A 15,994-nucleotide genomic window follows, 5' to 3' on the forward strand; every position below is an offset into this window, starting at 1 on the left:
CCCTTGCTCCATTCCAGAGCAGTCAATGGAAAACAATCAATGGCAATTGCAAACAATCTAAACCACTTAGAGATAAAAAGGAACATTATAACAGACAGGGGATTGTCCTGTCTGTGAATAAAGACAAAAGACTAACTCAGTAGATCCAAGGTGCAGAAAGACACTCTACATTCATTCACTGAGGAGACATCTTGTTGAGGGGAAGTGTTTTATGAAAGATTGGATCCTGGCTTTTAGGAAGCCAGCCAACTCTGCCACAGACTGAACTGGGGGGGCGGGGGAGAGGGGAACCTACTTTATTAGATAGGAAAGGTAACTATTAAGTGTAGGCCCTCCTTTGTATTTTGTTTTATACTGTTGTTGCCCTGGAATGGAGGGGTGTGTTACCCCAGAATTTGATCAAGCTAATTGCAACCATATTGTGTGCACTTAGCCACCATGAATTAATAAAATAGAACACCACATAGTTAAGGGTTAATTTGAACAAGCAGAGCTTCTGGAGGCCAGGTCAAATGCTAGCTGCATGCTTGCAGTTTCTGCTAATCAGAATGAGAAGAGGGGAGAAAGGAGTCAACAAATTGAGACTGAAATAAACTAAGTGGATGGAGATCTTGAGTTTGGGTGTCTTTGATATGGAAGCTTATTATCCTAAGATTGTTAGGAATGTTATGTTGATAAGTAGTTGATTGAAGTTAGGCGAAGTGATGACCCAGTAGGGGTCACTATGAGTTATGTGTTTTGTAAAAATTAGTTATAAAAAGACTAGATAATAGAGTGTACTTTGGAGCAGCTCTCTAATGCTATCCTGAGAGACTGTTTGCTGACATCATACTCCCTGGCGCAGAAGTGATCAGCCATCGCTGACCTGCTGCTAATCATTCAATACCATCTCAAAAAATTGTAGTTTTAGATAAGAGTATGCTTACTTGCATCAATCGGTCATCAGCCACAAGAACTGTGTTCCTATTGTTTATACCTGACACTGCCTGGAGTGAAACAGTTAAGTTATGACTGCTTTGGGTTCTGAAAACCATGAGTAACATTGTAGTCATTGTTTCTATCAATGATTCTCTCTTGCTTCTAGTGGACCCAGTATTCTTTTTTTAAACATTATTTTATTATAAGTGCTGTGGGTTATACAAGAGTGGGGTCTTAAAGTAAAACTGGGGTACAAACAGCACCTTTGGGTGCAGAGAATCTGAGGTTTCTGTGAGTTGCCAGTGTGAGGGGCTGGATATCACAGGGGAACACTTCAAGGGACTTAGGGAATGGGGTGCACCTCCTGTTAACCTCCAAGGCAAAGACTGGGCTGGCATAGCCCAGAAGAGAGTGTTTGAGTGGCTGAAAGGCTGGTAGTGTTAGTGAGCTATTTTATCTTTCACAATTAGTTAGGAATGAAGTTGCATCATGACAAATGGAAAGGATAACTCTTCTTGACTAGGAGCTGCATTATAATCCACTTTTATAACTGATCTCTGAAGAAGCACATAGATAGAAAACATAGGTTGGTAAAAAGATCCATATTAAATTGGTTTAATGAAACTATTCTCAAAGACAGCAATGATACTTAAACCATGTAAAAGCTATACGAGTCAGAAAGAAAACTGGGTGAAGTTCATACCACCTTTCATCAGGGGAAAATGGGAAATCACTTAGAGGCTTAACTCGTACACTAAGAAGGAAATGATCTCGTCAGTTCTTGAACAGGAAACACTGAAAGACAATCTACGGTTGCTGCTGTGAGTGATGTTGGTGATTCAGCAGATGGCAACCTTCCTGCTGAACCAATGTCATAGCATGGTATGGGGGGCTACTGTAATACTGAACGTTTGCAAATGAGACAGACGAGCAAGGTCCTGACCATTTGTGTCATTCTAGATCATAAAGTAACTTTTGCAGGTGTAGTAATAATAGCACCGATGTCCTGGACAAATCCAATTTTGTAAAGTACATACTGTCTCCTTAAATTTCTCTGCATGGTTACAATAAGCTATCCTGGTATAGAGAATCCAACATACCAAAATCTGTAATAGGTCCATCGAGGCCAGTATCCTGCCTCTTGCTATAGCCTGCCAGATTTGATGCCACAGAAGGTGCAGAGCCCCTTAGTAAAGTACCTAGCCAATTACACAATGCATATTCAGGGAGGAAAGAAATTCCTTCTTGACTCCCTAGCTAATTAACTTACATCCTGATGCATAAGATATGAAATGCCCTTAGGATGCAGAACTCAAATGTTATTGGTAACATATTACCCTACCTTTTCTAGACTGTTGTGCAGTGTTACTGTGTGCTCTTAAACAGCCGCAGAGTTCTATAGTATAAGTGGCTGCATTTCAGTGAATGGTGAAGTGGTTCATCCATATGTTTCTTATGTGTCCATCTACATATGTACTGATTTCATTCCTGTCAATTGGTGGAAAGACATTGAGAGCTGGTGGAGCAATAATCTATTATATAACCTTGCATCGGATAAACAGGTACGAATTGGTGTACACACAGTCCCAATGGTCATTGTCTTCTAAATGGTTCCGAGGATTGTACCGCTAAATTGCATGCTCCTGAGTCTGGATCTGCAGTGGCAATGTGTTCTGACAACTCCAGTTTTGTACCCTTCCTTGATTTTTATTTTTCAGTCTCTCAGCTCTGTTGCTTAGCACAAAGAACTCTATGAGTATCAAAAGAAGAACTTCAAAGTTCTGGCTTTTCTAGAGAGTGACAGAGACTATGGAGATCCAAGATATAGAGTGAATGAGTGTGTTTGTGTGTGCATGCATGGGTGTAGACTTAAAGAATGAGGAAGAATGGTTCACTGTTTTTCTTTTGTTGCCATTTGGAGAAAATAAGAGCCTGTGGTCCTGGTAATAAATCTGATGGATGTCATTAACTTGTCACAATTTGTTATCATCACTAGTTCTCATTCCTGGCATAACAGGCAGCAAATTCTGATGAGTAACTCTCTCTCCTAAAATTTTGCTACCCAGGATAGAAGTATACAGGTTTAACAAGCTTTTTGCGGTAGCAATAGTTATGGGGTAGCCTAAACTGATGGAGCAAAATCAGTGATGTCTGTGAGAGAGGAATCCATGCAAAAACCTCCAAGCTGAAGACTGAGATAAATAGTTGTCACAATATATGCAACAAATGGGCAAGGATATCCCAGGAAGATATACAGAGCAGATATACATTATGTGGCTAGGAAGGTACTAAGTGTCTTGGGATTTCTCTAGTTTCAATCCCTACAAATTAAACATTGGATAAGAATATCAAATTTTACCATTGGATATTTTGATACATTTTGAAACTGGAAATGGAAATTTTCTTTTAAGTGAGATGCATGGCAGTTGTACAGACTTATAGATCAGATAAACAAGATAATGCTACACATTTTCAAAGAGGCAGAACTTAGGCCTTCTCTTTCTCAGTTCCTAAGACTTGTATAGCTTTTAATAGTCTCTTGTGTTTTGTTGTCACTTCATTTGATGAAGTGAGCTGTAGCTCACGAAAGCTTATCCTCAAATACATTTGTTAGTCTCTAAGGTGCCACAGGTCCTCCTTTTCTTTATACATACTCAGACTCCCTTCTTCTGTCTCACACCAATGTCACATACCCCGTTCTGCTCTCATACCCTACCCTTCTTCTCACTCACATATACCCGTATCACTTTCTTCCCATTCACACCCACAAATACCCCCAGTTATGTATATCTAGATCTTTACAAAGGCGCCATTGCCTTATTAGCTGAGGTCTCACAAGGATTTAAAAAAAAAAAAAAATCACAAAAGCAGTCTCACTATTCTCCCACCTATAGGGGAAACAGTTTGATTAATGTATAGACTTGTACCTGTCTTGTGTGTCAGTATGGGTGTAGCGTGAAAGAAGAAGAAGAACCAATTGCAGAAAAGCTAAGTTAAAGAGATGAGTTTTGCATCCAGTCCTAAAGACAATGAGGTGCCAGGGCATTCTTATCTTTGCTGGGATGAGGCCCAGAGTAGGGTGAGCAGATAACAAGTGTGAAAAATCAGGACACTTTTTTTGGTCGGGGGAAGGGAGAGGGATAGGTGCCTGTAGAAGACAAAGCCCCTATTGTCTTTGTCCCGATATTAGCGGGATGCCTGGTCACCCCAGGCCCAGCTCTCCTGGGGGGTCTGTCCCTTACCCGTGCACTGCTGGGCCTCCTCATGGCTGGGAAGCTGCACAGTCCCAGTGGAGCGGCGCTGCGCGGGAAGGAAGCGCCGGCCAGGGAGAACTGAGCTCTCAGGTAGCCGGGGCTAGGCCCAAGGAGGCCTTTCAACGGCAGGGCAGCAAACGTGCGTTGGGCTGGCGCCCTGTGCAGCCAAAGGAGGGGCTGGGCCCGGCGCTGCTCACTGCCCGGCTGCTCAGCTTGCTCCCAGGCCGGCCTTCCTCCCACCCCGCCTCTGCCCGTCCGACTCTCCGCTCCAGGCCGGAGGCGGGGCCGGGCCGCAGGGGCGGGCTCCGGCGCTGGGAGCCGCTCGGAAGCGAAGGGGGGGGGGGGGGCGGCGGCGGCTCCTTCTTCTCAGCCGCTGGCGCTCTCGGCGGCGGCGTGGGCAGCATGAGCGGGCCGGGAAGTGGCGGGGGACCGGGGCTGCCGCCGCTGCCCAAGAGCCTGAGCGGGCTGCTGAACTCCTCCTCGGGCGGCGGCGGCGGCGGCGGCGGCGGGCGCTGGCGGGACCTGGAGCGGCTCTACGCGCAGAAATCCCGCATCCAGGACGAGCTGAGCCGGGGGCGGGCGAGCGGCGTCGGCCGAGGCTCCCCCCGGCCGCCCAACCTGGACGCGGCGCTGGCCCTGCTCCGCAAAGAGATGGTGAGTGAGGAGGGGCGGGGCCGGGCTGCAGGGGCTTGTCCCCCCGCGCAGAGCCGGGGGAGCTGGCAGCGCGGCGCTGCCCCCGTGGCACCCGGCGCCCCGCGCAGCTGCCGCCCTGGCTGGAGCCGGCCCGCTGGGGAAGGAGGCCGCGCCCCGCCGGCTAGAAAGCGCCACCCGCGGAACTGCGAGTGAGGCGCCCCGCTGGTCGAGCCGCGGCCGCCGTTGGGGTGGGGCTGGAGTTTGTTTGCATGAAGGAGGCAGGGATGGGGGGGGGGCGCCCGGTCTGAGGATCGCACTAGGGGGGAAGGTTTGGGGATGAGACTTGGGAGCTGAGCCCGTGGGTGCTGGGGTGGTTGCCGCGCCCCCGGAGTGAGGCGGCTTCCACCGTAGCCGGGCTTTGATGCTTCGATGGCTCTCGGCGCCCCCGATACAAGTTCCGGCAGCCCTGGCCGGAGCAGCTGCTGGTTGGATCAGACCCTTCCCTTGCTCCGGGGGCGGCCGCGTCCAGAGTCATCCTCGCCCCTTCCCCGCATAGACTGTGTGTTAAAAGCCATTGCACGAAAAATAGGAATTACAGGGAAGCTGTTCAACAGGGCCCAAGCTTTTAAGGCTTGTGGTGGCTAAAGTACCCAGATCAGTTTTGAAAATGAGAGGTCGGCTCCTAAATCGCTGATAGTCTTCTGAAACTATTACCGTGTGCTCTCCAAGTAGCCTAAGTACAGTGTAAATCCGATGAAGTGAGCTGTAGCTCAGGAAAGCTTATGCTCTAATAAATTTGTTGGCCTCTAAGGGGCCACAAGTACTCCTTTTCTTCAAGCAACTGAAGTAGTTTTTACAGAGACATAATAGTAATACTAAAAAAAGGTTATGAACACCCATAATAGTTACTTTGTGGGATAAATTAAGGCTGTAAAATATTTAGCATCTCCATCCCTACGACAGACCAAGGGATTGTGAGGAAAGTATGCTTTTTGTGGTGTATCATGATTAAAGGGTTAATATACTTTTGTCTGAATGAAAATGACCCACCAAACCAAAGAAATTACCAGGCTTCCTTTAGCTACGGATAAAATACACCTCTAGTTCAGTCTTTTTTTTTTTTTTTTTTTTCCAGTTTAGGCCCCTTTACATGCCCCTCTCCTTCCTCCTGCTCTATTGAAAATATTAATATTTTTAAAATACTTTTTTTTTTCTGTGCTTAAAGTTGATTTAGGAAACACTCTTGCTGAAATTCTTTTCTCCTCCAGTTAAGTAAGATTTATTTTTGCAAATGCTTGATACAGTGATCAAGGCTAACAAAAAAAATTGTCTTTGAGTATTTGAATGATAAAAGTTTCTTGTGCCGTTTCAGTAGGAGGAAATCTGTTTATGTACTGGATAGAGGTGTACTAAACCTGCTCAAGCTGCCTTGCTAACAATAGCATCATCGCTGGGGATAGTATGGGTGATGGCTTGGGCTAGCTGCCTGAGTATGTTCCCTGGAACATCTGGGTGGATTTGTATTTGGGTGGCTAGGTTGAATCCCATCCATGCTACCCTGGCTATGCTGATATTTTTAGTGTGATAGCTTGAGCAGAGTTAGCACACGTCTGTCCACTGGAGCTGGGAAGCATGCTCCCAAGTGCTTAGTATACATATTGTTAATGACTTTCCTCTCTGAGAATGGAGTGTTATGAGCTCTTGCTGCTTTGCAAAGGGCTGTAGATGGAGCAAAATCCATGACTGATCATTGATTTAAACAGAGTTGCACCAGTGTTAGAATTTTTAATATTTGAAGTTATTAATATTGATGTGGGAAACCACCAAACACAAACTTTACCATAAATTCCTTTATTAAATCCAAAGGCCAAGTAGTATTTATACAATTGCTCTAAACATGCCTAAAAAGCCTAACTAATAAGCAATTTACTACATCCAAACAGTAACAAACCACTTATAAGCATTTGATCAAGATACTTACAAACGGGCTAAACCCAGGGGTGCTTGGACCCATATTGGTCAGCTCTAATGTGGCCCAGCAAGAATTAGCAATGAATCCTTTAAGAGTTTTGACAAACTCTTTTTGACAAACAAGTGATGTCGTTGCCAAATTACTGACTTCAGCTAAAAATCAATTTGAGACAATTCGCTTTTATTTCCAGTCTTAATCCAAAACAAGTTTACAGCTTCCTCTCTTCCCAAGGCCTTTCCTTTCTTATCTTCTCTCCCGACTCCTTGTTTACCAGCAGAATGGTGGAAAGATTTGAGCTTGTTTCTTTTAAGACAGCTTTCTTTGTCTTGTTACTGCAGGTCTTTAGTTATTTTGGAACCATACATCCTTTCTACACTACAAGTAATGCTACTCATTATTTTATTGGCCTTCTTTTATTTGCTGATTGGGGCCTTCTCCTTACTGGCCACAAACTATAAAGCAAATACATTATTTTCTTAACCAAACTTAAGCTAACTCTAATTCTTTAATTTTATAAAAAGAATAGGAGTACTGGTGGCACCTTAGAGACTAACAAATTTATTAGAGCATAAGCTTTCATGAGCTACAGCCCACTTCATCAGATGCATAGAATGGAACATATAGTAAGAAGATACAGAGAAGTTGGAAGTTGTATATACATACAACTTCTGTGTGTGTGTGTGTGTGTGTGTGTGTGTGTGTGTATATTCTTACTATATGTTCCATTCTATGCATCCGATGAAGTGGGCTGTAGCCCACAAAAGCATATGCTCTAATAAATTTGTTAGTCTCTAAGGTGCCAAAGTACTCCTGTTCTTTTTGCGGATACAGACTAACGTGGCTGCTACTCTAAAGCCTTTAATTTTATACTTACAATCAGTCTTACAATAAGTGTTGTTTGTTTTGTCTGATAAGGTGTTGCTGCCAGCCTGTGGAATGCTCCTCCTCAATATACTAAGAAGACATTTTAAATGCTAAAATCTTATTCTGTCACAACAAAAGTGTTTCAACAACTAGACAGTTTTATTAGTATCTTGACTTTCATGTTGGAGATATCAATTTGCATTGACATTGAGCAAGCATTTTTAGGTGATCGTCAGATGCATTGTATCTCCATGGACTGCAAACACTGTTTCAGCAATGTTCTAAAGGGCAGCAGGAAAAAATTCTCAGTTTTTCATAATATGTATCATCACTGATTTCAGAAAGTGTTAGAAATTTGAATAAAGAAAATGAGTACTTGTGGCACCTTAGAGACTAACAAATTTGTTAGTCTCTAAGGTGCCACAAGTACTCCTTTTCTTTTTGAGAAATTTGAATGTCTTTGGATGGAAAAACAAGTGAGAAATGCACATCAAATGGCTTAAATTAGAATATCTCTTTGATGCTCTAGATAGAATATCCTTAGTGATAATCTGGTTAATTAAATCTTTTGAGGAGTAAATATTTTACCCACTGGAACATATCTCCAATTTAGGTGCAGTTGTTAACAGACAAATTCAGGAGTCTCTAACGTTTCAGAGACTAACAAATTTATTAGAGCATTCTCTATGCTCTAATAAATTTGTTAGTCTCTAAAATGCCACAAGTATCCTTTTCTTTTTGCAAATACAGACTAACACGGCTGCTACTCTGAAATCTAACGTTTTAGTAATAGGTCACCTATTTTCTCTTGGACAGGTAGTACTCTAATATAACTAATATACTGCAAACCTAATTTTTTTACATTATACTAAATTAAAATAATATTGAGCATGTTTTTGATGCTTAAACAGTAGAAAACGGCTTGTGATAAGATTCTAATGTCAATATGGGGGGAAAAATATGTACCAGCATTCTTCCCTCCATACCCAAATGAAGTTCTCTGCATTGATTTTGACGGGGACAATAGCAGATTTAGAAAGGAGTAAGGTTTTTGTCTTTTGCAGGGGAGGGAACCCTCTATGAACTGTCATTCGTGTAAGGAGTAGGTACAGTGACAACTTGTACTATGCCTTTTGCGGTGTCTACGGTCAACACTTTGAGTGAGCAAACTTTTTCACCATACAAGATCAGTTAGCTAAAGTCTGAAAAAATGCAGTACCAGTGGTCTCATTAGCAACATGCCAAGAGCCAGAGACTATATTTTTCATCTTTCTTGATAGATCTGTTTCCTTTGTTTGTCTGAGATATGGAACAAATACAGAAAAACAAGATATTAACAATTGTTAGTACATATTAGTAAAGACATATTAGCCCTTTGTGTTTAAGAAGTTCTCTCTGTCTATAGTGGTTCTAGAAAATATAGCACAAAATCATGGACTACATACTGACCTTGTCTCTGTGCATAGGTTCTATTGAACATGAAAGATGCTGAGTGTCTGGGTCTGAGCCATAACTTGAAAATAAGATACTGATTATATCAGATTGTACTACATTAAAATTAAACCTGCCTTTACCTTGTTGAACAAAACAAACAGTGAAAAACAATAATTATTAAATGTCTATTCTAGTCAATTTCCCAGCTAGTGCAGAATTTGTCTTCACAGAATGTTCCCAAATGTATTTAGCTGAAACTCTTGTTCCATTGGTAAGACCTCCATTACTTCCAATAAGAGACAGACCTGAGTGTTTAGAATCTTTTTCTGTTCTCCAGCATAAAGGTTTCCTTGCTCAATTTCAACTCACTACCTCTAATTATTCTTCCCTGAACAATTCTTAACCTCAATATTGATGCCCTTCAAATATTTGTAGATACTATTCACCTCTGATGTAAGATTGCCTAACCTTTCCTCTGTATGTGTGTGTGTACATGTAGAAGCCTCACAACGTTCTGTTCCCATGCTTGCTTGGGGTGAGTAATTTGTTTTGATTGCTAGTTGCCATCTTAAGGCAACTTTGCCTGGGCTGCTAAATATTCATTAGCCTTACAAGGCTGAATAAGATCTTATCCTGTGATTTGAGCGGAGCAGGGGTTTAAATTCAGCCACAGGTATCCCATTCTTCTTTTCTCTGTCATGCTCCCTCCCTGGAGGGGAGTTGCATTAGTGCTTCTTTGCCAGGGCTGAAAGAAACAGAGGAGAGAAAATTATGTGCTCCTGCTTCACTTTTTGATGGGAGAAAAGTTTGGTGCTGGGGTAGCAGCACATGGACAACACTGGGGCGGGGGAGGAGGAGGAGGAGGGGGCAGCAGCTAGAGGAAATCATGAAGATGGAAAGAAAAACAAAAGATGTGAAGGTTATGAGGGAGTTGTGGCAGTGGTCTGGTGACATCTAACTTGACAACTGATGTCTAGCTTTCTTTAACTAGAGGGAGGCTGTTTATGGGACATTAATGTATCCCTTCCTTCACCTCAAAAATGGAGGACCCCAAACAAAGAGCTAAGTGTGTGTTGCTTTTATCTTGTTTACCCATGTGTTGTATCTACCTGTCCTCTCTTCAGGTATTTGACTTCTAAGATCTCTGGGGCAGGCACTGTCTTTTTGTTTAGGGGGGTCTTGATTTCTGATTTGGGCCTCTATGTGCTACCACAGTACAAATAATAAAAATAAGTATTTTTTCCCTTTCTCCAATTGTTGGTTATGGTAAATTTATTTCCTGGGACTAACCCTCGTTAGGTACTATGTGTCAACCTAATTTTTGTTCTCAGAAATTGGTAGGTATGGCAGTTCACTTAAGTTTTAGCTGTGCAGCATTTTTAACATATCTCAAATAAAGGAGATGTTCGGTTTAGCATTTCCTTTTGGTCAGCTGATACTCTTAAAGGTATATTGGCACTCCAATGCTAGAGTGAGGAAATTCTTTCATGTTAAATGGCTAGCTCTGTTTTTCTCCCCTCTGCTCTCTGCCTGCTTTGTACCTGAGAGGAGCGTGTGTACGCTTGCCCACACACGGATTTATGTAATTCTGGTGCCCTAGCTACATGGAGAAGGGTCAGCTCCTCCTACTGCTCAAATCTAATCTGTCCAGGTTGTCTAGGGTAAAATTTTCAGAAGTACGTAAATCACTCGTTTAAAATGGGACTTCAACTCCTAAACCACTTAAATTCTTTTGAAAATTTTACCTAGTCCTGGACTCTTTCTAAGAAGTTGGGACGTGAGGCAGCTGACTTATGTTGTAGCCTTCTGTCGGGGCAAACAAATCAATGTGGCAAACAAATCAATGTAACACAGTCCAGCAGGCTACTTGAAGGCAACTAATAGCTACAATCTCCTGAACAGTGGGATAAAGGTATACACCATAGCTTCCAGTCCTGCAAATTTCTACAGTGCTTTGATGTGGGCACTCAATAGCTTGATCTTTATGCTCCCTGGGTTATACAGATTTGATAACTTTTTTAGTTACACTCTAACCTCATTGGTCCTGGATTTCTGAAACAGAATAGCATCTTGCACACAATCTGTGTAAGGAAGATGAGTAAATGGAACAGATGTGGTTGCACCTGTAAATATATCTTGGGCATCACAGGGTGTACAAAGTGTTTGAGTTCTCTTGCATTGCAGCACCCCGCCCTAGGATTGCACAGCTTTTTGCCCAGTAAACAGGGCATGGTAACATGACTGAATCACGAGGAACGTTTTGCCACATTTTATACCATGGAACACTGCTTTCTCCACAGCTGTTTCATCTGACTTATTCAGTGGGGTGGATATGGCCTTCATTAATTGTTCAAAGTGACACACAACTCATTCTCTGAACCTGAGTAGCTGTGGGAAAAGTGTGCAGGTGCCACCATGTTGCAATCAAATCACATTTGAAATACCAACATGTCTTTATTTTTTTCCCCCCCAACAGGTTGGCCTTCGGCAGCTGGATATGTCATTGCTATGTCAACTATACTCTCTTTATGAATCAATACAAGAATACAAAGGGGCATGCCAAGCTGTATCTAACGCAGACTGCACATATGCTTTGGAAAATGGCTTTTTTGATGAAAGCGAGGAATATTTCTAGGAACAACACAGCAGAGACAAAAGTGCATGGATCAGTCTTTCACCCTGTGTAACTCCCATTTCCAAGAAAGATTCCAGTCTCCAATCTATCTAGATGTCTCTTCTTGGGGCGTACACCCCTGCTACCTTACCTGTTGTTAAATTCATTTATTTCTGGCAGACTGTCAATACAAGTTACACATGCATAAGCTACTTCAGGAAAGTGATGTGCTACACGTTTTGAAAAGTCCTCCAGCATGTTTGACAGGTGGTATCATTTTTAATTTGCAGGCTGGATGTTTCCAACCTACTGATTTTTGGCAAGTAATTTACAGTTATAATTTTGATCAAACAAGAGGGCGATAACATCCTGAGTGTTCTAATAACTCTTTTGTAATTGTGGTGTGAATAACTATGAATGGTATGCGTTTGTCAACAGTACAGATAGATAGTGTTTGAAGAAATGATTTGATACACACATTCCAAGCTGTACTAAGCTAGTCTGCTCTTATCAGCCATGTCACTTAACTCCAGTTCTGCACTGGGTGGATTGTTTACACAATTTCTCAGATATTTGTCTTTCTCCCTCTCTATATAAAACCATATTTTGCCATGTTCTTTTCCTCCTAGCCCAAAAGCTACATGTATGCTAGTGAATGTTATCAATACCTTTTCTTTTCCTGCTGATCTAATTCACTTTGTTAGTGCTACCAAGGGGCTATAACTTCTACATTTACTTCTAGAGATGTCTTGCATAAACATAGTTCTGTGAGTGCTAACGTCTGTTTCAAAATGGTTTACTCAGCTTTTACTGTATTGAATAGTAAAAGCATAGGTTCAGTCAGTCTGTCGGCCACTGTGTGGCTTGTAATAAGCCAAACTCTTATGCAAGTGTTTTCAATCTCATGAAGATGAAGTATCAGGAGACCTTTAATACAAGATACTGGGACAAACTGCAATATTTTGTACTGGGTGAACTTTGTTTCTGGAAGGTAACCTTCAACTTTTTAAAAAACCTACAAAATAAGTACGTTGGGAGTATAGTTTGCATATGTTAACACTTTTGATACTACCATAATTGCTTAGAATTAAGCTTGAAGTATAATTTTTGTTTTTCAGAGCTTTTTTTAAGCCTTAAACTAAGTTTATTATGATTTAATAGTGCAAGTGTGTATGTGTGCACGTGTGTAATATTGAATGTGTTCAAAATGTATCTGGGAGTAGTCAGTTCTTTGCACCGTTTTAAAGTAAAATGGCAGTGTTCAACTTGGCTAATTCCTTTTAAATTTGGAAATTTAAAAACTGCTGTAAAATTCTGACATCAGACTTTGATACAAGCTAATAATTTGGACTGCCTTGAGAAGAAAGGGAGAGAACAACTAATATATCTTGGACAATTTAAGTAGTTTATATATTATAAACTTTCTAGCTTCCATTAGTGAAAGGACTAACATGCAGGAATCAGTGGTTTATTAAGGTATTCACTTGGCGATCTCAAATTACACTTTTAGAGAAGCTGTCCTGAATTTAGGATTTGTAAAATGCTTACCTTGGAGTATCACACTTCACTAGCTATGCTGAAGGCTGGTTGTAAAGGACAATGGCATTGTACACTTAGGCAGTATACAGTGTCTTTAAAGCAATTTATTGTAGATGCAGTATCTGTGAACCTTCATAAGACACATACCCACATTGTAGCTACATTTTTGATCTCTGAACTAAGTCTTGTATTGCATCAGTATAGCGATGCCTTAATTGGCCACAGTTTCTGTTTTAAAAACAGAGTGACCTTAAGGGCTTATTCTTCAAAGGATGTTTGCCTGGTTCATGTGTCTGGCACACATTCAACTTACACCCAGGATCACGTCCAATTCTTCAGGTAGTTCCCTACTTAACTGTCAACAAAAGCTAGTAGTATATAATGTGTTGCATTGACATAAGTGAAGATAATTTGAGTTGCTGTTTGTGTGTATTCTCCTTTAAATTGTGATAGCAATGGAATCTAAACTCAACAAAAGTAAAGCTTCTGTATAGGAAAAAGCTATTTCATGTGAAGTAATTTGTGTTTTTACCTCTTTAAATGTGTACTACAGAGTGCTGACATTTTTTAAAAAAAAATTCTGACCTAATTCACTCAGTAAGGCATAAGTGAAAAATGAAACAATGGAGTTTGATAAGTTTCATATAGCAAACATAGTAATCAAAAAGACAACTTCTGTATTTAGTCAAGTCTCATGTTTTGTGTGTCTCTTCAGCAATTGTACCCTTGTCACTATGGTTAGTCTTTCAAATGTATTAAATGTAATAATTTGGATACAACTTGATATACTCCTGGCATTGAAAAGGCTTGTCCTATTCTATTTACATCCCCCTCTTTTCCTGACCCATCCCAAAAATAAAAATGTGTGTGACATAAAATGTAAAGTTGCATGAATGTTAGTTCATTGTACTGAATTTCAGAAATACTCAGTTCTAGGAACAGTATTTTCCTCCTATATACTGAAGAAAAGCCATGTTTTGGTCATAATGGAAAGGACATATGAAAATAGAATATCTGTATTTATTTGCAATAGGAATGCCCCAGTATTCTGGTTCAGTTGTTTTTGTGTTTTTCAAATTAAAACAGACACAAATTTTTTTACCTGTAATTTAAGGGTCCAGTCCTGCAAACATGTAAATAATTTACTGATGGATGAAGTCCTAATGACTTCACTGGGACTGTGCTCGTGACCAAGATCACTCGTGCATGTTTTTGTGTGATTTGCCCTAATAGAGCAATTTCCTCTATAGGAGCAATTTGGCTTATGAGCAAATGATGGCTTGATGATGGTTTTTAAATCCCAGATGGTCTCTCTACCTATCAAAGCAAACAAGTTTTCAGTAGAGTCCTGCAGCAGGACTGGGATCCTGTGGGTCCCAGATGGACCTGCTGCCATAATACAGTAGTGGGAGTGGGATTAAAAAAAATCAAGAAACAATGTGTGAGCAGGTACGAGTGGGTATTGTAGGGTGGGACGGGAGCAGGATTAAAAAAAAATAGTTCCACGTAAGGCTCTAGTTTTGAGTACAAATGAATTTTTGGACTGTATTCTTCTTGTCTCTCAAAGTTCACTTTAGAAAAAATTTGAAATTATTAGATAAGTCTTATAGCACCTTTTTAAATCTAAAGGATCCAAAAGTATTTTACAAATTGGAGTAGTATAGCTAAACACAACTGAAATGCAGTCACAGCTGGAGCAGAAGTCAGTAACCAGCTAGTGCACCGCACAATAACAGGAAGAGCAGAATTTGGCCATATCTTTTGAAAAGTGCCATGCAATCTCTGATGTCTACGCGGAGCAGCTGGGACCTTGTTTTTAAGGTTCCACTGGAATGGCACCACTTCATGATATAATTTTATCTATATTGGAATGCACTTTTGAACTTAGAAAGCAGGGTCCTTTATAGAGATTTCAGAACAGTTGTGGTCCCTGCTCCTAAGGCTTTCAAATGCAGAACTGTAAGCTAGACAAAAATGGATAGAGAGCAGGTTGAAGGTTAAAACCAAATACTTGTATTTATATAGTGAGCATACCTCTCTCCCAAGTTATCTGACTAGATAAACTCAACTTGTGGAGTAACTTTGTGTGAGAGATGCTGCCATCTCAAACCACACAACAAAGCTTTTCCCATTCATCTCCCTATTTCCAACTTTAATTATATATTGAGGAAACTCATAAATTCTCTGTAATACCCTCACATATCTCTGTCAGGCTTTTAGCAGATGGATTTGTTGCAGCCCTCAATTTTTTCTCCCTACATACCAAAAAATAAAACTGAGATGAACATAGACTTGCAGCTACTTGTAGAATGTCTTCTTATGGCAAAATACTTTAAGGTCAATAGGGAGGACTGAGTCTCTGACTTGTAAGGCCAGCAAAACTTAAGCTAGTAGTTAAAAAGAAAAACAGCAGCGACTGGTTGCAGCTAAACAAATATTTACTAGGTCAGTATAGACATGACTAACTTGTACAGTATCTTTTTGAAATAGTAGAGGTTATTACACTCAACATATTTGACTCTAAAGTAGAAATTAAAAGTTAAGACACCTACTACATACTCTCTTCTGCTCCACAAATACGGTAAATCCCTACTAAACAATAAAACGGTGTAGTGGAAAGTCTGCATCCTTATGGAGCAAATTTTAAGACTGGCATATGATGATTGGAATACTTAAGTCACAAAAGACAATTTTTCAGAAACTCATGAATGACTGAGAGGAAGGTATTGTAGTTGAAACACTTTACAACCTTACTAACAGTGTTTC

At 41.0% G+C, this 15,994-nt stretch overlaps 1 protein-coding gene across 1 annotated transcript; it reads left to right on the forward strand.

Moving 5' to 3' along the window:
- Nucleotides 1–4,414: 4,414 nt before the first annotated feature.
- On the forward strand, nt 4,415–13,794 carry FAM89A (family with sequence similarity 89 member A). Its single transcript, XM_038394533.2, has 2 exons — nt 4,415–4,826; nt 11,552–13,794. Exons 1-2 carry the CDS (start codon nt 4,575–4,577, stop codon nt 11,708–11,710), a joined length of 411 nt encoding a protein of 136 aa, XP_038250461.1. The 5' UTR covers nt 4,415–4,574; the 3' UTR covers nt 11,711–13,794.
- Nucleotides 13,795–15,994: the final 2,200 nt, after the last annotated feature.

The sequence above is a fragment of the Dermochelys coriacea genome, chromosome 3 (genome assembly GCF_009764565.3).
Source record: "Dermochelys coriacea isolate rDerCor1 chromosome 3, rDerCor1.pri.v4, whole genome shotgun sequence".
NCBI classification, from domain to species: domain Eukaryota; kingdom Metazoa; phylum Chordata; order Testudines; family Dermochelyidae; genus Dermochelys; species Dermochelys coriacea.

Coding starts and splice junctions, on each gene's coding strand:
- FAM89A (XM_038394533.2), top strand. CDS start 4,575: ATGAGCGGGCCGGGAAGTGGCGGGGGACCGGGGCTGCCGCCGCTGCCC. Junction 4,827..11,551: donor CCCTGCTCCGCAAAGAGATG/GTGAGTGAGGAG, acceptor CCCCCCCAACAG/GTTGGCCTTCGGCAGCTGGA.